The sequence below is a fragment of the Plecotus auritus genome (genome assembly GCF_963455305.1).
Source record: "Plecotus auritus genome assembly, chromosome: 11".
Taxonomy (NCBI): domain Eukaryota; kingdom Metazoa; phylum Chordata; class Mammalia; order Chiroptera; family Vespertilionidae; genus Plecotus; species Plecotus auritus.
In genome coordinates, this window is record NC_137777.1 from 15,835,963 (window position 1) to 15,861,688 (window position 25,726).

Genomic DNA, 25,726 nt, shown 5'->3' on the forward strand with positions numbered 1-25,726 from the left:
GAGGTATGGGATGAATTATATAAAAGGCATATAACTATAGTACACAGAATCATATCTTTCCTTAAATTTTGCACATCCAAAATTTTAGCTCAGTCAAAGTAGATTATCTGAGATGTCTTAGAGATATGTGCAGTGTACACCATGTGTATTTAAAAAACACACAAATTCTTTTTTTTCTTTATTAAGGTATTACATGTGTGTCCTTATCCCCCCATTGGCCCTCACCCCCGCCCCACTCACGTCCTCACCCCCCTGGTGTCTGTGTCCATTGGTTAGGCTTATATGCATGCATACAAGTCCTTTGATCTCTCCTCCTTACCCCCACCCTCCCCTACCTTCCCTCTGAGGCTAGCCTGTATGCACCTATGGATCGTAGCAGGTTCAAAAGTCATGACTGCCTAAAAAGACTAAGGCTAGAGTATGCATAGTCAGGTCCTAACTACTGAAATTCAGAAGTCAAGTAAGCAGTTAGGACGTAGAACCAATGGAAAAAGAACCAGTTGGGAGACCTGGGAGGCACAGGTTTCCAGGCGGTTTTGGTTATCAGGATAAAGCAGCAGAGAGGAAAATGGAAAACAGAGCAGCTGTGTCAGCTGAGAAGCGTCATATATTTCCTGCTGAGATAGAACTCCTCGTGCAGGTGGGAATTGAGTAATTCCCTGTAAGGTGGTGGGAAACGGATGAACCTGGCCAGATGGGGAAGGTGAGGCCTGAGTACATACCAGGAGTGAGTGGAAAAGTTTGGTTTAATGTTTGAAATTTGCCTTTTAAAAATATTTTCTGAAACAAAACTATTGGAAATGTGTAGAAATAGTTATATTTTTATTGTAGCTTAGAGCAGCCTTAAAGTAACATATTTATTGTTGGGTATTTCTATCTAATATCTCTTTTGATAAAGACATTCCTAGAACTGATACTAAGTCAGTGTTCAGTTACTATCTAATCATCAGCATCATCATCATCATCATCATTTGTCATTTATGAAGCACTTGTTATGTGTCAGGTATTTTTCTAAGTGCTTTGCATACATCATCTTATTTAATCCTTGCAGCAAGCCTAGGAGATGGGTATGATTGTTACTCACTTTATAACAGGTGCAAAATGGAATCACAGAGAGAATTACCCCAATATCACATAGCTAATAATTTGTATAGCCAGGATTCAGACCATTGATTCAGTTTCACCCCAGAGCAATTGCTCATAGTGATTATAATATTACCCTTACCACCTCCTAGAGTTAAACTTTAGGCTTTTTTATTTGAATTTAGATGATATTATAATTCCATGAACAAAAGCAAAAGAAAAAATATAATACCAAAACTACTGCAAAGAAAAAATTGTAATACCAAAACTGCTTATCTAGCCAATGCTAAAATATTTTAAAAGCTATAAAATCAGACGGCTTCTCTTTTTTATTATCAATAACAAGAATAAGAACAATAAAGCCCCCCAAATACAGAATAGTATCCATTAAACAGTTTAATAGTTTTAAATTTTTTCTTAAAACGTTCATTTATCATATAAATGAGATATCCAAAAATATATAAATAAAATGAAATATTTCCATTTATGTCTCTACTTGAGATCAAATTTATTGCTAATATATTTGATGAAACAAATACATATAGTGTGTGTGTGTGTGTGTGTGTGTGTGTGTGTGTGTATGCGTGCACACGCGCTAAGATAGTTAATGTTGACCCACCCATTGAAATGCTATTCTAGGCATTGGCTGACTATGGCCAAGGACATTTTCATTTAAAGTAAAATTTTTCAATATTTAAAATCTTTTAAGGCTTTGTGAACGCTCTGTATGGTTAGAAAAATCTCTGTTGCAAAATTGACAGATACAGATATTTCAGTCTATGTTTGAAGTACATATAATTAAAGAAAAATCTATTAGCAGCCCTGGCCGGTTTGGCTCAGTGGAGAGCATCGGCCTGGGGACTGAAGGGTCCTGGGTTCGATTCCGGTCAAAGGCATGTACCTTGGTTGCGGGCACATCCCCACTATGTGCGGGAGGCAGCTGATTGATGTTTCTGTGTCATCGATGTTTCTGGCTTTCTATCCCTCTCCCTTCCTCTCCGTAAAAAATCAATAAAATGTATTTTAAAAAAACCTATTAGCAGATATGCTCCCAACCCAGTAATAGCCATCAGGACTGGACAGTAATAATACTGGCTGAATTTTTTTACATTATGTCAGGTACCAGACAAGTATTACATTTGACCCTTGAACAACACTGGTTCGAACTGTTCAGGTCCACTTATATGCGGATTTTTTCAATAAATACAGTAAATGTATTTTTTCTTCCTTACTTAATAACATTCTATATTCTCCAGCTTACTTTATTGTAAAAATACAGTATATAATACATTTAACATATAAAATATGTATTGATTGACTGTTTATGTAATCAGTAAGGCTTCCAGTAGTTAAAGTTTGAAGGAGTCAAAAGTTATATGATGATTTTCAGTTGCTTGGGAGTCAACTCTTCTAACCTCTGTGGTGTTCAAGGATAGACTGTATTTCTAATTTTCAAAACAACCCTGCAAAAAAAGATATTATCCCTATCTGTATATATAAAAGGCTAAGCAACTGGCCGATGGGGGCGGGGGGGCGGGGGGGGGGGGCGGGCGGGGAGCAGATGCTCAATGCAGGAGCTGCCAAGCTGTGGTGACTTGGCAGCTGTGGTTCTCAGGTGACACACCCCAGAACCAGAGAGGAGGGAGTCCGATTCCTGGGTGCGTTACCTTCTTGCAATCTGGGATCCCTCGAGAGATGTCAGAGAGCTGGTTTCGGCCCGATCCCCGTAGACCAGTCCAAGGGACCCCACCTGCCAGAGACTCTGCTCACTCCACAGATGCCCTTCGAGCCACGGCGCCGCCCCAGGTGTGACTGGCGGGGGAGAGACCAAGGGAGGTTAGCTCCAGGGCATGTCGGGCCCATCTCGCCCAGTCCTGCCCCGCCGGCCACCTTCTAATTAATTTCTTTTCAGTGTGCACGAATCTGTGCACCGGGGCACTAGTTACTTTAAACAGAGTTTTAAAGGTTAAAGTATTTGCTCGATTTTACCCAGTTAGTAAGAGGTTGTCCTTACTCCAGGTTGTCCAGACTCCAGAGTCTACTATTTTTTTATATCCTAGTGTCATTAACATAAAGCATTTATGATGGCTTTTCATTTACCAGAATATTTGAACACCTTGCACCCTGGCTGTGCCATATAACCGATTATTTCATTCCAGGAAGTTTGAACTATTGTAAATAATAATGACTTTTTCTAGTATTTCTAGGATTCATCAAAATTCCAGTAATCTTTCAAACATTAAACTTTCTCTTTTCTCTTGGCTTTTCTAGAAAAAGTTAGTGTTTTAATCATTAGATTTTGTATTATCTCTAGGTTTTCAATGAAGCATAACGGATTTAAGAGAAAATGGGTTTCTATAAGTCACAGTGGCAACTTTATTATACTTTTTTCCCCCCAAATTTTATTCAGAAATAAAAATATTCTATTCCCTAATAAGAAGCTAAATGTTTATATTTCCCAGATTTTACCTAAATGTCCTTCCCCGAGGCCATTGCTGTGGAGAAACTATTTTAATGGCCTTCATTGGGGTGTGGTGGAAATGCTCTAATTGCCTGTGCTAAAAAAACAAAGGTTTCACGCAAATTGAATTTTTCTTTTAGGATAATTGCCATTCACTTTTGTTTTTATATGCAACTGAGTGGGGGTTTTGCAGTATCCCCTGTGGACAATAAAGTGCTGAAATAGGAGAAGCTAATAATTGCTCTGTGTGGTGATACTGACACCTTCTGCGTATTTGTCAATCTGTGTTAACAGTACCGATCAGGATGGGATCCTCATAGAGGGGCAGATAATGTTTCCACTAAATCTTCGGACAGTGATGTAAGTGATATATCTGCGGTTTCCAGGACTAGTAGTGCTTCTCGTTTCAGCAGCACAAGCTACATGTCCGTCCAATCAGAACGGCCCAGAGGAAGCAAGAAAATCAGGTGAGTAAGGGACTTTCGCAGGAAACTCTCCTAAATGTATATGACAAGGTCTTTATGTTTCTTTGGATAAACGTAAGATCCTCTGTTCTAAAGGCTAATGTGTGTCATTTGGTAATAAGAACTTCTGGGCATATTACTATTTTTTATTATATTTTGGTCTGCCTTTCAAACTTTCTGCACAGGCAAGTTTTATAGAACGCACAACTTTCTTTTACTAGATTACTTGAAATAATAGCATTAGTTGTTTTTTAATGTTTTCTATTTTGAAAAGTAATCCTATTACACAGTTATTGAGGTTAAAGTGACGGTTTTGTGAAAATTTGAATATTTTAATGTTCTAAGAAATGTGAAAAATAATATTTGGAGGGTTTTTTTCCTAGCCAAATATATTTCAGGGATTCAGGAAAATATTACTTTTTTAATAGGATACTCCTTATCCTCCTGAAACTGTTATAAGTGCATGGAAAAAATCCTCAGCCTCTCAAAATTTATAAATGCAATATTTATGTTTATATAAGCATACTCATGGAGTTTATGGGCCCCTGAGCTAAATTATTTTTACTCCTGTGTATCAAAAAAAAATCTATAATGAGGAGACCACAACTTTTTTCCATGCAACTCTAACAGGAAAATAGGATTTAAAGAACAATTATGATTGTGGTGCTTACACAAGCGCTGCTCTGGTATACTGGATAAAAGTTTCAACATTTAGAAGATGTCATTGTTATTTATGTTCTCATAGTGTTCATTTCCTTTCTGTTTAATTTTGTATGCATTTTTTCTTACTTTTTCTTTCCTTTTTGTGTTTATTTGCATGCCTTCCTTCAATGTGTGTTGCTTTCAAAGGCCAAAGGGAGTAGAAGAGGGAGGGAAAGAAAGGGATAAGCATGAAGAGATAGTTCATGACGTAAAGGAAGAAAGAATTAATGAGCATGTGAAAGGGAAAGAGATTACAAAAACGTCTAATAATGAGAAAACCAGAGAATCAGGAGACGAGGAAAACACACAAGATACACATGAGCAAGGGAAAGAAAAAGAACAGTGGAATAAAGAGGATTTGCAGAGGCGATTCTCACAAGATGATGACAGGTAAAATACACTCATTTTTGTAGACGTTTCCCATTAGTAACGTAGTCCTTTTTCCTACCTATGAAAACTATTTTGCCCTTTACATGTGGTTTATTTTCTTTGTGTTTTATCTATTTATATTCTAATACAGCTAATTGAGATGTTGGTAAAAATATTATCAAACAGATTTCTTAAATAGTCTTTCATTTGTATCCACTAGTTCTGAGAGTCTGGTTCATTGGTTTTCAAGTTATTTAGGATGAGCTGAATCAAACTTAAGTTTCCCTTTAGTTGTTTTTTTTTGGGGGGGGTGGGGGGGGCGGGGGTTAAGCATGAATTACTGTAATCTTTCTCATTTGTGGAGTCAAAACCTTTGAGAAGAAGATATGAAAGGGCTGAAATATTTTAGCCTACTTTATAAGAAATATTACATACCGGAAATGAATTTTTTAAAGGAGTAGAAAAATAGCGACAGGTAAGCTTTGTTCAGTCTCTGGCTCCTTGCCTCAGTTTTCTGGTGGGTTCTGGATCAAATTTGAGTCCCGAGGAAGATTGCAAAGCAGAACAGCTGAAAAGCGAGGGTAGATGCCCCGGGGGTCATTGGAAGGCATACTGGGTTAGGCCCCTCTCAAAATTCATTCAGGTCCAGAAACGGCCAGAGAAGGAAATGTGAACAGGGGCAAAGGCAGGCAGGGCAAAAACTCAAGCAGCAAGGCATAAAGCGACTCCGCGTTCCTTTTCATAACACAAGGCACCTCAGCATGAAGCTGTCTTTACAGTGAAGATGAGGTCAGCACAAGTCCCAGGGACGTCAGCTGCTGCCTGAGGAGGGGATTTCTCCAAGTACATTGATCTGAGACAGGATCGCAAATCATGTACCTTTTGGAGGAATTGGGGATTCTGGTATTCAGTCCAGAATTTGATTTTGTACAAAGTCTGCTTGATAAGGACACCCTATCATAAGCCATTTTTTTTTTTTTTTGCAATTAATAGATCTAAACCCAATCTCAGTTAGTGCTTTACTTATAATTAATGAGAAAGATAATCGGGACAGATGTTTACCCCTTGGGTATACAATGCTGTGGTTTGTATGTGATACTTTTTTTCTCAGCTTGGTATATTGAACTATACCTGCTCTATAAAAGTTTCTGTATAACAGACATTAACCTAATAATGAATATTAATTAGGCAATTTTGTGATTTGAGTCTGAAATATTCATTTCAGTTTGTCTTTTATCTAACTTTTGATAATTACATTAGTTTATTAGTAAAGACCATTTTTCTGATTCATTGGGCGTAGGATCATTTCATCATGAATTCACAGAGAAAAAAGCTTTCCAATTTTTACTGGGAAAGAGATAGAGTTTTCTTTCTTCTAAAGGCAGACCAGAATGTGAGTCTCTGCCGAGTTTTCTTTTGTATATACTGTGTAAATGAAAACACACCAGTCCGTGGATGTTTGCCTAGAGCCAAAAGCCTTTCGGGCATACCTGGCTTGGACAGAGGTTTAGAGAAGGTTGTAACCTTAAGTTCCCCATTTTCAATATTATTTTCTTCATCATGTTCTTCAGCAAGAGAGCACAGTATTTTGCAGGGAAAAGGGAAAGATGGTGGTACGTGCCTAGCGATTCGAGTCATTAGGCGCAGAATTCGCCTTCAGTCACTATAGGATGTTTCTGGAGACTGAAGAAGGCCAGGCTGATCTCTCCCGGGAACACATATCCCATAAGGTGGCAAGAGTGCCAGCTGCAGTTGTTTTAAGAAAATGGTGGTGTCACTAACTAGTGATTGCAACATAGGATCTTGAATTTGCTTTCATTTCTTAGAATAAAACTGACCATCTTTATTCTGAGAGGAAATAGGTTTGAGAGCTCCCAGTGTCATTTTGTTTCAATAGTTAATAAAAACGATCGTACATTGTTTCGACACTGACAACAACATATGTGCTTATACATTATTGGAATATAATCATATCCTATTGTACACCATTGACGTTTTATGCCTTTTACTTATCATCCATGTTTTTATAAAAAAAATTTTTCTGACTTTAGAGTTATAAAGTATTTATAGTACTGTTACTACTTAAAGTTGACATAGTGACTGCAGTGAACAAAATTGATTATAGTTGCTGTTTTTGTTACAGTATGCAGATCTCATTGCATGGTGCACAATTACGTTTTTTTTTGTTACAATAAGTTAAATTAACATAATGTCATCTGAATGTACACGTAGAAAAGGAATAGCAAAAAATAGATTCAGGAAAGTTCATTAAATACTTGAATATAACATTTTTTTCTAAGTTGATGATAATATATTCATATTTAGCTATTTGTAATTTATACACATATATATAGGTCTAGTAAAATGCCTCTAAATCATTAATGATGATATGGTGAGCTGTAGAAAATATGAAATTATATTTGCCATTTAAAATATTTTCTCACTGTGTATGTCTGTATTTTAAATTTTATATCTGTTTACATTTACTGATTATATACCAAATATATGTGGTAAAGCTGGCCTCAAAAAAAGGTAAGACATAGGGAACCAATGTTTATTTAGAAAATTTCTTCAGGCACAGTACTTAAAATTGGGGATGGAAATGAAATATCATCATACGTTTAAGCCTGAGACTGAAGCAGTTTCTCAGCCTTGGTGGAGGGCTGTGTAAGGGTAGCTCCGTATCCAAAGAATGGATCATGATACCTAAGCAAACTCACAGGACACTTGACAAAAGATCTGAAATTTGCAATGAAAGGCAGAAAAAAACAAATACTGAAAAGTACAGCATTGTCAGAACCAACAATGTTGGTAGATTTGTCCTTAAACTAGATTCTTACTCATTCTTCCAGACATAAGACAAAAGAAAAAAATTTAAGAAATTGGTTCTCTATAGGCATTTCTCTTTCAATTTTGTTGATTGTAATTGGTCTGTTCACATTTTCTATTTCTTCCTGATTCAGTCGTGGAAGTTACCTATTTCTTTCAGATGGTGCAATGTGTTGCCATATCATTGTTTTGTATAGTATTTTCTGTGGTGTCAGTAGTTACTTATCCTTTTTTCATTTCTGATTTTATTTATTTGGGTCCTCCCTGTCTCCCCCTACCCCCAAGCGTAAAAATTTTATTTTTGAGGAACTTCATGCTGCACATTTTCAGAGTCGCATAAGAAAGCAAAAATGTGATCCTCCCCTCATCTAGAAGTAAATAAGAAGAGCATAAAATTTCTTTTAAATCATGACACTTGGAAGTTTAGCACCAGCATCCAAAATGAACTAGAAAAGGGAACAGAAAAGCGTTTACTATATATTTCTGATTTCTTTGGTTGGGGTTCTCCCAGGTGGTATTAATATTTCTTCTTTCAATTTATATTACCAAAACAGTAAAAAAACAGGAAAAAAATATAAACCTAGTGGTTGCTGAAACTGGCGAGGTTGCGCTCCTGTCTTCTGTGCAGGCATTCGAGAAAAATCGCTGGAAACATCGGCTGACATTCTCATTTTGTACTTATTTCATGAAGAATAATCGTAAACATTCCAATGTCCACATCTTGGTTATTAGTCTTCCACTTTATTGCTTGGATGTGTCTTTGGTGTTGGCAGGGTCGTGTCTGCTTTTTGTTTCATTTTTTGAATGGCCATTCATTCTTTAGTTGCCTAGTGATGGTGAAGGTGCCTGGGGAACCTGGTGTTACTCAGCACTGCTGTGCTCTTTTTCTTGATGAGTCTGGTTGAAGGTTTATCAATCTTGTTTATGTTTTCTCAAAGAACCAGCTCTTGGTTTCATTGATCTTTTGTGTATTTTTAGACTTTTTTTCCCCTCTTTGATCTTAATTATTTCCTTTCTTCTACACATTTTGGACTTTGTTGTCCTTTTTGTAGTTCCTTTAAGTGTAAGATTAGATTGCTTATTTGAGGTAGAACTGAATTGCTATGAATTTTCCTCTTAGGGCTGCATTTGCTGTGTCTCATATATTTGGGGTTATTTTGTTTCATTTTTATTTGTCTCAAGGTATTTTTTGTGGTTTTTGTTGTTGTTGATTTCATTGTTTACCCACCCATTGTTTAGTAACATTTTTATTTACCCTCCATGTGTTTTTCTTTTTTTCTTATAATTGATTTCTAGTTTAATACCATTATGGTTGGAGAAGATGCTTAATATGATTTTAGTCTTCTTAAATTTTTTGAGACTTCTTTTGTATCCTAATTTGTTTTCTGTCCTGGAAAAGTTCCATATGCACTTGAAAAAATGTTTCTTCTGCTGCTTTGGGATGAAACTCTGAAAATATCAATTAAATTCATCTGGTTTCATGTATCATTCAAGGTTGCTGTTTCCTTGTTGGCTTTTTGTCTAGAAGATCTATCCATTGATGTCAATGGGGTGTTAAAGTTTCCTACTGACTTTATTACTGTCAGTTTCTCCCTTCATGTTTATTAATATTTTCTTTATATATTTAGATGCTCCTATGTTGGGTGCATAAATGTTTACAAGGGTTATATTCTCTTTTTGAATGATCCCTTTATCATTATGTAATGTTCTTCTTTGTCTCTTATTATAGCCTTTGTTTTAAAGTCTGTTTTGTCTGCTATAGTATTGCTACCACAGGTTTTTTTTCATTTCCATTTGCATAAAATATCTTCTTTCATCCCCTTAATTTCAGGATGTGAGCTGAAGTAGGTGTTTTGAAGACAGTATATATATGTGTCTTTTTTTCTTATTCATTCAGCTACTTTTTGATTGGAGAATTTAATCCATTTACATTTAAAGTGATTATTAATAGGTATGTATTTATTGCCATTTTATTGTTTAAAGAGTGAATTTTATGGTATGTGAATTATATCTTTTAGATTGCTCTAAAGAAAGTCTCTGTAAAAAAAGGGGATTTATAATCTGTGTTGTTTCCCCAATAATAAATATGAGAATAGTGTTATAAAATGTAAATTATATTTTGTTTATGGTTTAGTTTGTCGAGCATCTTTTCTTCTATTCCAATAGTCCTTAAGAACTACCTTTTCCTAAAATATTTATTTATCTCTCTTTTTAAAAAACGTTTACATACATTTTAACATCACCATGGTGCTAAAGATGAATAAAACACGTACCTTTTTCTCATGAAAACATAATGATTTTTTTACAGTCCAAAATTTATCCTTTGCACATAAATATAATAGTTGGCCTAAATTGTGAACTCTATGTATTGTGTGTTCTCAGTTTATAATTAAGCAAGCTATTCTCATAAAAATTTAGGAAAATTCTTGGATTAAATGTTGATTCTCTATCATATTATCTTCTATGTGTGGTAGACTATGCATGTGACTTCACAGTTTTTTATGAGATCACTGAAAGTGAGACATTTGAGATTTGGTCATGTATATGGTCTGAAGAGAATGAACATTTGAAGATAGAATATGTGAAGGCACAGCTATTCGAGTAAGAACCTAAAGATGGAGGATAAGCTAGAGTCAGAAGCGTAGATGGATGGGTTGGCTCAAATCAGAGGAAAGGCAGATATTAAAGTAGATCAGTTACTAGACAGGGAATTGGAAGGTAGGCTATTACTGCCTGATGGTCTTAATTTTCTCAAACACAAAAGAGACAAGAATATAACAGTTTGGAAGTTGAATTAGAGATTTGCTTTGAAGGTTTGTAACAATCACTGAAGGAAATAAAGTACTGACCAACGACAAATTAAAGGACTGATGAACAGTCCTGCAGATCCATCTGAAGTTTGGAGACCAACGATTTCAAGGTACACTAATGTGTAAGAGCAGTGTGATCATTTCTAGCAGCACTGAGCCAACCCAAGTGTAGAAACTGAGAAGTCAGTTTGTAGCATTTGTTGGGGAGTGAGAGTTTTGATAAATGTGGAGGTTGTTAGAAAAATAGCAGTGGAAAGAAATTGAGGATACTTAGGCAGATGTCCATTCTAGATAGGAAGGAAGAAAAGCGCTGACAGGAATTGATAGACTAGGAGAATATAGAGAAAAATCTAAGAATTGGAAAACTGTATGTTGTAGTAACAAAGCAAGTTTGGGGTGCTGGAAGTGTAAGAGGTTTTAGTTAGAATATGGCATTAAAATTTAAGATTTTGTGGTGGAGCTATTCTTTCAGTTGACTAATTCTAAGATAGGAGCTTTGGAATAAGTAAGGTGGGTAAAAAGAATAAATCTGAAGGTAACTGGAGATACATAAGTTTTGGAATTATTAGGCAGCTGGTTAGGTCTTCTTAATGAATATTTAAAGCTCATAGAATTGTGGTAAGATTGAGAATTGAAAAGAAGACTAAAAACGTCTAAGGAATTTGGTGAATCAGTCAGTGACCTTGAAGTCATCAGATGACGCGGAAAAAGGAGAGGTTTATATTGACATAGCCAGAAGCCAGAAGTTGTAAAGACATTTAAATTTCTCAATAAAAGTAGAAGAACAATCCTATATAATAAAAGGCTAATTTGCAAATCAACTGAATGGCGGAACGACTGATCGATGCGCACTGACCACCAGGGGGCAGACACTCAATGCAGGAGCTGCCCCCTGGTGGTCAGTGCACTCCCATAGGGAGGGCGCCGCTCAGCCAGCGGGGAGCGGGGCCTAGGCAATCAGTCAGACATCCCCCGAGGGCTCCCAGACTTCCAGAGGGCGTAGGCCAGGCTGAGGGACCCCCCCCCACCCCCACCCCAAGTGCATGAATTTCATGCACCAGGCCTCTAGTATTCAATAAAAAGTAGCCAGTAATCAGAAATATTGCAACCTATGAAGAAGGGTAAGTACTTGTCACTAGAAAGGACTTCGGGGGAAGCAGTGTATTCGGGGATGCACCAGGTTTTAGTGAAGACAAGAGACAGATTGAGTGTTGTATTGAAGTAAACGGGTTAGGAGTGATGAGTAGTAAGGGTGTAACTTTGTAATAGAGCTTTTACTGTGCTATTGCTGTCACCACATATTCAGGGTGGTCCTTTCAGCAAACTCATAATATTTCTACTGCAATACCACATCTTACGTAAATTTTAAAATATTTATACAATGTAATTGACCTTGTAATATAGTCATTATTAGCAATTTCTGTTAATTTGTATTTTTGTGGTGACTCATTATGCTATCCTGTTACCACACAGAAAGTCTAATTCAGAGATGCCCATACAGGTTCATTATTACTGATGAATCACTTTTGTTATGGATAAAATAGCAATTTATGATTATATCGATTTAAAATGTCGATTACATTTATTTAGTTTTATAACCCACACATGAGTGAAACCATATAGTTCTTAGTTTTTTCTGACTGACTTATCTCACTTAGCATAATATTCTCAAGGTCCATCTATGTTGTTGCAAATGGTGGTATTTCATCTTTCCTTATGACTGAGTAGTATTCCATGGTGTGTATGTGCCACATCTTCTTTATCCAATCCTCTATCAGACATTGATTTTCTTCATGTCTTAGCCACCATGAATAATGCTGCAGTGAACATAGGGGTGCATATATCTTTGTTTTCGAGTTTTTCAGGTAGATACCCCGAAGAGGGGTTGCTGGGTCACATGGTAACTCTATCCTTAGGGTGTTGAGGAACCGCCATAGTGTTTTCCAAAGTGGTTGCACAAGTTTACAGTCCCACCAGCCATGCATGAAGGTTCTTTTTTCTCCACAACCTCTCCACTGTTATTACCTGTCTTGTTGATAATAGCCATTCTAACAGGTGTGAGGGGGTATCTCATGGTACTTTTGATTTGCATTTTCCTCATAGCTAGTGAAGTTGGACATCTTTTCCTATATCTGATGGCTATCTGAATGTCTTCTTAGGAGAGGTGTCTGTTCTGGTCCTCTGCCATTTTTAAATTGGATTGTTTGTTTGTTTGGTGTTGAGTTGTCTGATGAGCTCCTTATATATTTGGAGTATTAACCCCTTGTCGGAGCTGTTGTTTGCAAATATAATTTTCCATTCCATTGGTTGCTTTTTTGTTTTGTTGGTGGTTTCCTTTGCTGTGCAGAAGCTTTTTAAATTTAATATAATTCCATTCATTTATTTTTGCCTTTACTTCCCTGGCTTTTGGGGTCAAATTCATAAATTTTTCTCTACAACCAAGGTTCGTAAGTTTAGTACCTATATTTTCTTCTATGTGCTTTATTGTTTCAGATCTTATATTTAGGTCTTTGATCCATTTAGAATTAATTTTTATTCAAGGGAACAAACTGTAATCTGGTATCATTCTTTTGCATGTGGCTTTCAGTTCTCTCAGTACCATTTATTGAAGAGGGTTTCTTTTCTTCATTATATGTTTTTGGCTCCTTTGTCAAAATTATTTGCTCATATACCTGTGGTTTTATTTCTGGGCTCTCAATTCTGTTCTATTGGTCTGTGCATCTGTTTTTCTGCCAGTACCATGCTGTTTTGGTTATCAAAGCTCTCTAGTATAACTTGAAGTCAGGTAGTGTAATACCTCTGACTTCATTCTTTTTTCTCAGGATTGCTTTGGCTATTTGGTATCTTTTGTGGTTCCATATAAGTCTGGTAATTTTTTGTTATATTTCTTTTTTAAAAATGACATTGGGATTTTGATAGGGATTGCATTAAATATGTATATTGATTTGGGTAATATGGCCATTTTAACTGTTGACTCTTCCAATCCATGAATATGGAATATCTTTCCATTTAATTGTGTATTCTTCAATCTCCTTTTCTTTCTTTTTTTAAATATTTATTTATTAAATTGATCAGGGTTTGTTGAGGAACCACCATACTGACATTGATCAACATGAATATAGGTTTCAGGTGTGGGTTTTTATGTTACAAGATCTGTATGCACTGTGTGCCCAACACCCAAAGTCAAATCTTCTCTTGTCGCCTTATATTAGGATAAATTGTTATTTTTTCTTCTAGGATTTCTCTCACTATTGTGAGACTTCATACAGCATTTTTACATATAAAATAATGATCATCATTAAGAGTTTAATGACTTAATCTGGACAGTGATTATAAAGGTATTGGGTTTATAATTATCTTTTCATTGAACACTCCTTTGTATTTATGTATTTCACAAGTTTAAGAACATGAAAACAGGATTGAAGGGAGAATAGTGCCAGGAACTGTCATCTCAGAATGGAACCAAGTTATACTTAAAGCACATATACATATAACCACTGTGTTAATATATATATTAATATATACACATGATAATTCTTCTTTAATAGATGCATTTCTTTGTGTTTTTCATAGTGCTTTTGTGCTCCAATTCTAGAGTGCTGATACCAAATTCTGTATATTTTTCAATAGAAAAATAATTCCCACTATCCAATTTTATTGAGAGTCACTACAAGGAATTTAAGCAATTCAATGATTGAAAAAAATTTACCATTCATAGCCTACCACAGTGTAATGTACAATAATGAAATATTAGCATAAAAAATAAAATTAAGACAAGAAAGGAAAATGTCATTTCATGATTTATTTTACATATTTTCTGTTCTGCAGTATTATAAATATAATCTAGTTTGTTAAAGATATGAATATGTACCTAGCAATTAAATTGTTCTGATACTATAATTTCAAATTTATGTCAAATTTGACTTCTCCTGGAAAGTAATTTTCATGTTCTCCAAGTGGGTTTAGAATATTCTTACTGTTATTTTAAAATTATTATTTACTTTTAAGAAAACAACAACACATACCTAGGAGAAATTCTATATTGGCATTTTAAATAGTATGTATTTCCACATATTCCCTTTATCTCTAGTACATTTATATAAGCATTTCACTTGCTAGATGCAATTTATTGAGGTTATGCAATTTGATATTAAATCAATACATCATATATCTTGCATTGCAAGGTTGCAGATAGCTTCAAAATAGTGAAAATTTACCTCTTTAGCACAAATTTAAAACATTGTAAGTTTCTAACAATGCTATGGAAACAACAAAAAATGTAAGTTAAATAGTGGAGAAAAGAACAAAAAGATACTGAAGGGGTTAGTTAATATATTTTGTTTAAGAAATATATAAATTGTGCTATAAAGCATTTTATTAGCCTTTTGAATAAAATAAAATCTAGTCATTGTGAGTATTTAAACCCCTTAGAGACCTGTTCATAAATTTAAATAGCTAATATTCCTGCTAGCCATAGAAAGATCTAGAACCAAATTATTTATTTTGAAAAATCTGACAATTACATTTTTTCTGAATTGATGGAATAGATATCTACACCTTAATCATCAGAGTTGTTGTGGAGAATGATAGACTAAACACTCAATATTCCTTAATAAACTAGGGTAAAATCTTTAATTGTTCCTCCTAACTGTATAGAAACAATTGCTTTTTTTGTTCAGTTTTGATATTTTTAATCATTTAGAATTTTCATTTACATAAATCTATAAGAAAGCCTTTTAGCCTGATAGCTTTTAAGCTTGAATTAAGGATTGCAAATTTTTAAACTTCATTAACGATGAGAACACCTGTGAGTCAATATTTCTTTATGAATTAAAAATAATTAGATGCATTGTCTCAGAATGTTGCTACATAATAGCTTACAATAATTTTTCTGCAATGGCAAAACGTGAATGCTTTTAATTTACATTCAATTTATTATAAATCCTAAAAGATAATAATGGTGTTTAAATTCTTACACTTTTAGCAAAATAAATTGTGTAGGCATAGCAGCTACCCCTCGTTTCCTTTTATTTCAGTAACTAGAGGCCCGGTGCATGAAAATTCATGCACTGGAGGGGGGGTCCCTCAGCCCATCTTGCCCCCTCTCACAGTCCAGGAGCCCTCAGGGGCGGGAGGCGACCTGGCATCAGGGGAAGATGACGCCCCCATCACACCTCTGCTGCTGGCAGCACAAGTCTCAGCCAGCCCTGGTTACCTGAGCCTTGGGTGGCCCCAGCAGGGCTGAGGGGACTGGGTGCCACCATCTTGTGGCTGTGGGCACCGCCATCTTTGAGGGTGGGGCAGTCAATTAAATATTCCCTCCTTATTGGCTGTGGGCGCCACCATCTTTGCGACAGCATGAGGGTCAATTAGCATATTCCCACTTTGTTAGACAGGATAGTTGTCTATTGAAGGAGATGAAGTTTCTTTAGTGCTTGATGTCTACTGAGTCATGTGGTTCCAGTATTTGCATATTTATTATTAAAATTACATACAAAAAAATGCCATAATGATCTTTTAGATGGTTGAGTGAAGAGGCTAGGATTTTTAACTTTAGTAGAGTAAATCTTTAATCATTCCTCCTAACTATATAGAAAGAATTGCTCAGTGTCTGGTATTGATCAACTAGAAACAAATTATCTGGAGTTATGGACCATATTTTACTCCCAAGCTCTACCAGAAATGGGAAAGTGACCATGGAAACTGCCTACACAAAGATAATTGAGACTTGTTCTAAAGGCAGCTCACAGCATTTTCTCCAGACTTACTAAGTTTAATTTCCATGGCTCTTTCAGTCACAGTGTTCTAAAACTAGTCTGGGCACCTCGCGCTCAGAGTCCTGCTGGTGCCAAGCGGGTGATATAAGTGATTAAAATCAGGTTTGAGGATGAGGTTATGTTGGGAATTGTGGCCAACAGGCGAGCACGTGCTCCCTTTGAAAGGGAAAGTGTGCTCAGCTTCAGCCAGTGGTTGTCACAGGAATGCAGGCAGTGTTGTCAGATCTCTAACTCCTCTGTTAACTTTGTAAACAACTCTTCTGGCTAAAGAAAGTGTATCGGTGGGCCGGGTCCACAGGTGGGCCACCTGTTTGCGGCTGAAATAATGACCCTGAGTTACTAAAAGTTCCAAGCAATCAAAACAGAAATAGTTTTCTTCATGTTGTTTTAAGTCAGAAAACTGATCATATGTTTTTGAACATCTACACTAATAAAAGAGAAAGATGCAAATTGACTGTACTTTTGCAACTCCCACCAGCCAATCAGGAGTGAGTATGCAAATTAACCCAACAAAGATGGCGGGTTAATTTGCATACACAAGTGCTGAGTGGTCGGGGCAGGGCGTTCCGCACCACCCCAGCAGCTCCGCGCCTCTGGGCAGCGTGGGAAGGCGGAAAGGCAGATCTGGGCCGGAGCAAAGATGGTGCTGGCAGCCAGGGGAAGGAAGGCCCATTCTTGCACGAATCCTCGTGCATCGGGCCTCTAGTTCTTTAATAATGTAAATACCAACATATTAGACAGAACATTATATTGTAAAAATATTCTTGTTAATGATTATCGAGAGAGAGAGAGAGATGTGTCTATGTTAGAAACTAAACTCTGGATCTTTGCCTAATTTACCTCAGGTAACAAGCAAAATAATAGGATGTTATATGGAATTGTTGTGTAAAATACTATAAAGTCCTTAACAGATATAAAAAGAAGAGCTGTGGTGGATTTTAAGTATCTAAGAGTGGAGCTAATTACAGAAATGTTAAATAAGTATAAATACATAATGTGGCCCATCTGGTAAACTGTTTTCTATATTTTATGACTATTTGGATTAAAGGGACCTTAAATTAAGCTTTATTGGAATTTCTAGAAAATACAAAACAGTTAAGTTGGTTCTAAAAAATAGTTTTAATAAAGCAGCTCTTTAAAATTCAAAATTAGCCTGGCTATTGTTGCTCAGTGGTTGAGCATCAACCATGAACCAAGAGGTCCCTGTTCAAATCCTGGTCAGGGCACATGCCCCGGTTTTGGGCTTGATCCCCAGTTGGGGTTGTGCAGAAGGCAGCTGATGGATGATTCTCTCTCATCATTGATGTTTCTATCTCTCTCCCCGTCTCCCTTCCTGTCTCTGAAATCTATTTTTTTTAGATCAAAATTAAATACTGTTGTTGATTGGTTTAGTGTTTACATGATACACAGTGAACTAGATTGAATTTTATACTTTCAGTTAGTAGTTTTGGAATTTTGGAAATACTATTTAATTTACCATTTTGTTTCTAACTCCAATAAAGTATTTAAATCCTAACAAGCATGACATTATTATATTATTCATTATTTGTAAATATAGATGACTTAAAAATCACCTTCTTTTTTCTATCTGTCTAACTTAAGTGTAAATAGTAGTCCTAATTTACTTTTTATATTTATTGTTTAAATCATAAAAAGTTTTTCTTATCTTACTTTAAGTATAATAAAACATTGTGTGAATTTAGAAAAATTCTATGTACAAAGTAGGGCAAAGTCAGTTTACAGTTATGAGTACACGAAATACAGTTTATTCTTGTATTATTTGCTATTGTATTATTTTCCATTTGAACAACTGTAAAGCTACTTTTGCCCCACACTGTATAGTAAATTACATCAATATATTTTGGAAATCTGCTCATGTTTTACCTTTTTTCTGATCTAGCAACTTAGATTTATTTGTACAAGTTTAATTCAGCTTTCCAAAATTCATCACACTCTACATATTAATATTTAAATTATATAAATTATATATATGAGCATACAGTGTGTATATTGGCATATATTCTGTATTTCATGGATATCTTATAATCTAATGTATTCAAGCAGGCTTACAGGCTTAGGGTAGTAATGGGACTTTAAAATTTCTGTGGAAATATTTTTGAAATAATTTATGTTTAAGAATTTTCAGAGAATGTAATTATGAGCAAAATAATCTACATTTTCTATTGACTGGTTATGTAGACTATTTTCTTGTGCTTTAATCAACAAAACTCAATATCTTAAGTATTTGGGAAATTTTTTCTTTTTCTTTCTTGTACTGAATTCTGAGATGTCTGCATAGCCTTATCAAATTTCAGGTTACCTCCAGACTGCCCAATATCTGTATACATTTACATATTTAAATGTATAATTTAAGGGAATTCTTACGCCACTGAATTGATTTCTTACTTTGGCATATATATTTTGATTATAAACACTGTATAGAATCATATCAAGGACATAGTAAGTAGAAATGAACAGTAGTTCTGGACAGAATATGCAATGACCTTCCATTGGCATTGCTCCCGAAAATTTCAGAGGAAATAGATTATGAGAAGGAAATAAAAATATTTCCAATAACTGAGGAGGTTATTCCAGTGATAGAGGAGTTTCCTTTTTTACCCTTCTCATCTGTTGATTATGATAAGAAATATAAAAATTTTATAATTCTTTATGTAGTATGAGAGATAAAGAACTTTATAAGAAAGATGGCCATGAGAATTCATAACTAAACCTTGATAAAAAAAAGTTCTTCCTCTTTCCAGTTGATAATTACAAGATTTTAAATTAAAGTTTCATGGTTAGTGTACAGGCATGCTATAAATCCAGATTTATTTTAATCTACATATATAGCAGTTCAGTTAAAGAAAAATGTTTGGCAAAGTACATTTTGCCCATAGTTTGAAGAGTAAAATTTGCAAATAATTTTAAAAATGTCCTAATATTCACTTATTCATTAGAGAGAGTAAAATTGTCCAAATGTTAATAAAAATATTATTTTTAAGTTAAAAAAATTAAGGTATGTTATTCACTTTTGTTTATTTCTAAATTTGACTTCTCAGTGTTCTCTCTGAAGTAAAATTCACAACACAAATAGCACGTTTGTTCTGGCCGTGAATTATCAAATTCTTCCTGACCGGTGCCTGTGAGCGAGTGCTCCCAGGCCAAGCTGAGTAAGGGCAGCTCAGCCATTCTGGCCTGTCACATTACTACAGTCTCACTCCAAATAAAACCCATGGTGACTGAAAAATTACAGTGTCCTAGAGCCCGCAAAAGTGGTACAACCTTTGTCCGGCCAGTGTGGATCAGTAGTTGAGCATTGACTTATGAACCAGAAGGTCATGGTTCAGTTCCCAGTCAGGGCACATGCCCGGGTTGTGGGCTTGATCCCCAGTAGGACGTGTGCAGGAGGCAGATGCTCAGTTATTCTCTCTTATCATTGATGTTTCTATCTCCCTCTCCCTTCCTCTCAGAAATCAGTGTGTGTGTGTGTGTGTGTGTGTGTGTGTGGTGACACACCCTTATCTGTTGCTTGAACAGCAAAGCAAATGCATGTATGGATAGAAATTTTGATTGAGGTTTTCTGTCATGTTAAATAACATTATTTCAAAGCTCTAATTTTTCTCTAGCATAGTAAAGCTCTTGTATTTTTAGACAAATATAGAGCACTTTGTGATGAGCAGAATTAATATCCAATAATTTTCTAATATATTTCCATATGTCATAGTATAAATAGCACTCAATTGGATAGTTTCTAATTCCATTTGGATGTGAGCACTCTGTAAGACCTGGGCCAAGTTTTTATGTTTCTCAATCATTTAGAAAACAAACCAACTTATCTTTAAGTCTCTTTCACCTACAAAATTCATATTTAGATCATTACATAATTTTAACATTTAAGCCACATTTTACTTTTCATCTAAACTCCAAAAAATCTGAGCTAGATCATAATTTATAACTTTAAAAAATGATTGCTTAATATTTTTGCTGTTAACCCAATAATATAAAGTATATTTATAATTATCATTTAATTCCTCAAGTTTGTTACTGACAATTTCTTGAAAAACAATCTAGGAACTTTTCATCTGTGTTTTATTTCTCCATTGGGTAATTTTGAGATGTGCTTCTCGACTATGATCTTCATGAGAGTGAAGACATACTAGTCATTTCTCTATCTGTGAATAAAAATAATAACTCATTCATTTTTTTTCTTTTATATTTGTTTCAGATGTACAGCATAGTGGTTAGACAGTTATATAAAATACAAAGTGATCCCCCTGATAATTGTAGTACCTACCTGACACCATACATAGTTATTACAATACTAGAGGCCAAGTGCATGAAGATTCATGCAAGGATGGGCCTTCCTTCCCCTGGCTGCCGGCACCGCCTTCATTCTGGCCAGAGCTGCCTTTTTGCCTTCCCACACTGCCCTGAGGCCCGGAGCGGCTGGGGTAGTGCAGAATGCAAGTGTCCCACCCCACCCCCAGCGGCTTGGTGCCTGTATATGCAAATTAACCCACCATCTTTGTTGGGTTAATTTGCATACTCACTCCTGATTGGTTGGTGAGTATCGCAAAGGTACGGTCAATTAGCATGTTACTCTTTTATTAGTGCAGATTACTGACTACATTCCCTGTATTTTATTTCCCCACAACTATTTTGTAAATTCTTACTCCCTTCACCCTTTTCACCCATCCTTCCCTCCCCCACTTTCATCTGGCAGCCCTCAGTTTGTTCAGGTTATTTGTGAATCTGTTTGTATTTTGTTTGTTTATTTATTTTGTTCTTTATATTCCACATGTAAGTGAAATCATATGGTATTTGTCTTTCTCTATCTGACTTATTTTACTTAGTATAATACTGTCCAGGTACATCCATTTGGTCACAAATGGGAATTACATTCTTTTTTATGGTCAAGTAGTATTCCATTGTATATAAGTACCACAGCTTTTTTTAATCCACATTCCTATTGGTGGGCAGTTGGGTTGCTTTCATATCATGGCTATTGTAAAAACATTGCAGTGAACATAGAGGTGTATGTATCTTTTCAAATTAGTGTTGTAGATTTCTCAGTATATATTCCCAGAATTCAAATTGCTAGGTCATAAGATAGCTCTATTTTTTATTTTTTTAGGGGACTTCCACACTGTCCCATTCTTATTCTGTGTTTCCTTAGATTAAACAAATAATTAACTAACTAAAAAGTTTAGAGGATATTTCTATTCACTATTTTGGTTCGTTTTATAGCATACAGTGTATAATGAAATTAAGCAATTATTTTTATTTAAAATTTTTAAAACACATTTTCTAGGGAAAAATACTGGGATATTAGCCTTACAACAGGCAGCAACAGTATAATTAAAACTAGAATACAAAAAAAGATGAGGGTAAAAGGAAAATACTTAAAAATACCACATTTTTCAGTGTCAAAACATTAGTTCCATTGCCCTGTGGGGGAAATAGCACTGCATATAGGTGTGTAAAAGAGCCAGTCCTTTCCCACTGAAATATAGAAAGAAATGAATGAGTAGATTAACCCAGTGGCCTTTCTTCTTAGCAAGTGTTTGACAGGCAAATGAACCAATTAACTTCCTCCCTTCTTTCTTTCCACTTCCATTTCTCTCTTTGCTTCTTTCCTTCCCTAACTCTTTTTCCAGCTGCTAATTTTGGCAATTGTGATAGTGTCCAGAGAGATACTGAGATGTATGAAAAACAGTTTTTACCGTGCGGAGGTCAAAGCGAATGGAGAACGTGGACAGCTAAATGATTATAATACAATAACTAAACTAAACTGCCAATATAAAAGACATACTTAATAATTAAATATTTTATAATTATATATTTTAAATGTTTTTTAGTTACACATATGAAGTAATCAGTAATTCCACAGTTTCCTCATGTAAGGAAGTAAGTGTAAAGGGAAGAATCTTGGGAGATAACAGTTAAGTTCTGAGGCACAAATTCACCTTCCTGATTCCACCATTCCAGCACATGCTACGTCATCTCAGAGAGTTACTAAGGATTCCAAATAATCTGAAAATTAAGTTATTTTAGTTTGGCTTTATGTTTTGACAACTTTATTTAACTTTATTGGGTTGACATTGGTTAGTAAAATTACTGTATAGGCTTCAAGTGTACAATTCTATATGCATCATCTGTCTATTGCATTGTGCACCCACCACCCAAAGTCAAATCTTCTTCCGTCACCACATATTGGACCCGCTTTAGCCTTTACTACCCCTCCTCCCCTTCCCTCTGGTAACCACCATACTGTTGTCTGTGTCTGTGAGTTTTTGTTTGTTTTTCTCACTTTTTCATTTGTTGCCTTCAGTTTTGTATCCCACATATGAGTGAAATCATATGGTTCTTGACTTTTTCTGTCTGACATTTCACTTAGCATGGTATTCTCAAGATCCATCCATGTTATTGTAAGTGGCAGTATTTCATCCTTTTTTATGGCTGAGCAGTATTTCATTATATACTAATATATCTATCACATCTTCTTTATCCAGTCATCTATCAAAGGACACTTCAGTTGTTTCCATGTCTTGGCCACTGGGAATAATGCTGCAGTGAACGTAGGGGTACATATATCTTTGCGAATAAATGCTTTCAAATTTTGGGGGAGGTACCCTGAAGAGGGGTTGGTGGGTCATATGGTAACTCTATTCTTAATTTTTGGAGGAGCGCTGGACTAGAGAGGGAACACAAAGGGGGAAAATCCAAGACTATTGCAAAGAATGAATCAATAGGGTTTGATGATTTGTTGAATTACTTTATTCATTCAATAAATATTTAATCAGTGCTTATTAAGGGCAAGACCCTATTCTATATGCCTGGGATGTAGGATTGAACTAACAGACAAAGTTCCTGCAAATATGGAACTTGAAAATTGATGGAGGAGACTGATAGTAAAATATATTGGGTTTGGGATGATGCGAGTAGAAAAGGCAATAGTGTGTGGCAGAGTCCAAGAAAATGGAAACATGGCTTTACTGCCTGCAGAGCAAAATTAGGATTTGAATCCAGGAAGCAAGTGGAGATTTAAGAATCCTAAGCTTTGTGTGGTGACTGAAATGAGCAGGGACAAAGGGAATAGATAATGAGGTTAGTCCCGATAGTCTCAAAGCTGATAATGGAGGTGAGTCTGTGTTTGCTGGAGTCGGGGTTTCCTACCAGAGCACTAAGAGTTCCAGGGCCGCGGCCGTCAGGCACGTGTGATGGAGGGGTGATCTTTCACAAGCAGCTGAAGCGCAGGGGCAGGAAGAGGTAGAAAACTTCAGTGTTCCTACGTTTGGTAACTATGACTGTGGAAAGACAAGCTGGGAAGTTGAAAGTGTTATGAATTTTAAGCAGATGAAGAATAAAAGATTTTTAAATTTTTGAATTTTTAAAAGTAAGACAGGGACTTGGCATGAAGGTCATTGTAAAGTGAATATGCATATTCCTATGTCGATACATCCTTATAGTCTATTGAAAGGAAATAAGAACAATCCATGTTATTGTTATTGAAATCAATATTAGCTTCATGTTTAACTTCAGTTTTTAAAACTATTTAATAAAAGCAAGGCATTAATTATACCACCTGAGATTGTTGTAAACTGTTCCCAGGGCAGCCACTTACCTTTCCTATTACTGTGCATACTTTCTGATAGAGAACTTGGCAATCAACAAATTACTCTCTTCCTTTCAGAACCCCAAGAAGTGTGACTCTAGATAAAGTTTCTTGTACTGTTAAATAAATAAAGGAAAGAATGGATCATTTACCAAATGACACTATAGCTTGGTATCTTAATTTTCAGTTTGCTAAGGTCGTTGCATTATTGCCATGTTATTTTTGTCTAATGGTAATCTTTCAAAAATGTCTGATAAATTATTATGCAGTGGAGTAACATTTTCAAGCAAAGAAAATATTGAATTTCAATATGGGAGTGTCTAGATATTTGCCATCTGAAAGAAGATATTTAATTACCTTTTAAAATATGTTTATTTTATAATGCTAAGTTTCATTCAACCTGTATATGTTTTTATTTTAGTTAATATAGAATCATAGGAAATGAAGGGATCTTATGATAGTTTAACAACTAAAAAAAGCTTTTATTCTAGCTATAGGCAATACTTTTGAAAAGTCTGGTTCACAGAAAAAATATTAATGTCCTTCATTTTAGTATGGAATGACCCAGGTCATTTTACTTAAGCAATCTTTCTCCCATTTAAAAAACAAAACCTCAAAGAGTGAAATTTTACGCTAGTTGTAAATAGTTTTGAAGAATTGATGAGCATGTCAGGCATTATTTACACTAAATTTTTATTATGTGAATCAAGGGAGGACAGTAGGCTGAACTATAATAGTAGATGATTTTTTAATCACATATTTAATGTACAAAGTAGATCATTCTGTTATTTCTCAAATGCATTTTATTTAAGAATATGATATGACCAAATGTGTAAACCATTGGTGGAATACACACAAAAAATTTGCAAGTGATTATTAACTTATATTTTTTAAACCAATTTTAATATATAGGCCCAAGGATAGAGTGATTTAAAATTATTTTTAAAGCTCAAAATGCAAAATGGCTAAATTTTTTAAATCTTCTGTGGTCAGAAAGTATTTTAAATTTTACAAGAAAATGAGGGAATAATAATCAAATACATAAAGTACAATGAGATAATTTCCAAATAAAGTCTTTATAGATAAACATATGAAAAAATTCCAAAGTTGATTATCTATTATGTGGAATTATCAACCAAAGTGGACCTGTACAATTATATCAACAACTGTACCAAAAGTAACATTTTGTTTTTCTCAAAATTTAAAAATAGCCAGTGTATAAAGATAAAAGAAACATTAATGATATACAATCATTTCTGTGCTGAGAGAAAAATATTACCCCCCCCAATCATTCTTAAGTGTATGCTAGTCACAGTAACACAAACAACTGAACAGCAAAGCAATGCATTCTAGACCAGATTGTGTTTATGTAGGGACAGAACTGAGGCTTCAGAATAAGATTTCATTACAGAAATTGGTAAAAACATGTGTTGACAGCTCGCTGTCTGCTTTGACCGTCTGCATATGGTTGGAGGTATAACCTAAGCATAATGTGTGGTTCCTGGGAGATGGAAGGATTAGCTTAAATGGAAGAAGGAGGCCGCTCCGTATCAGTGCAGTGCTTTCTGCATCTGCATAGGAGCAAAGCGAGGGCAGCACCGGCAGCCACATGGCCT

At 35.3% G+C, this 25,726-nt stretch overlaps 1 protein-coding gene across 37 annotated transcripts in view; it reads left to right on the forward strand.

The window, feature by feature from the left end:
- RIMS2 (regulating synaptic membrane exocytosis 2) overlaps nucleotides 1–25,726 on the forward strand; it is a 366,091-nt gene that overhangs the window by 274,697 nt on the left and 65,668 nt on the right. For 8 of the 37 annotated variants that reach the window (XM_080646601.1, XM_080646624.1, XM_080646625.1 and 5 more), the window contains one exon: nucleotides 3,839–4,011. The exons of 28 other annotated variants lie outside the window; for them this stretch is intronic. In XM_080646601.1, the coding sequence (XP_080502727.1) occupies nucleotides 3,839–4,011 (173 nt within the window). Of the gene's footprint in view, nucleotides 1–3,838; nucleotides 4,012–4,857; nucleotides 5,101–25,726 lie in introns of all 37 variants that reach the window. One more of the 37 variants, XM_080646620.1, reaches the window with a different exon arrangement.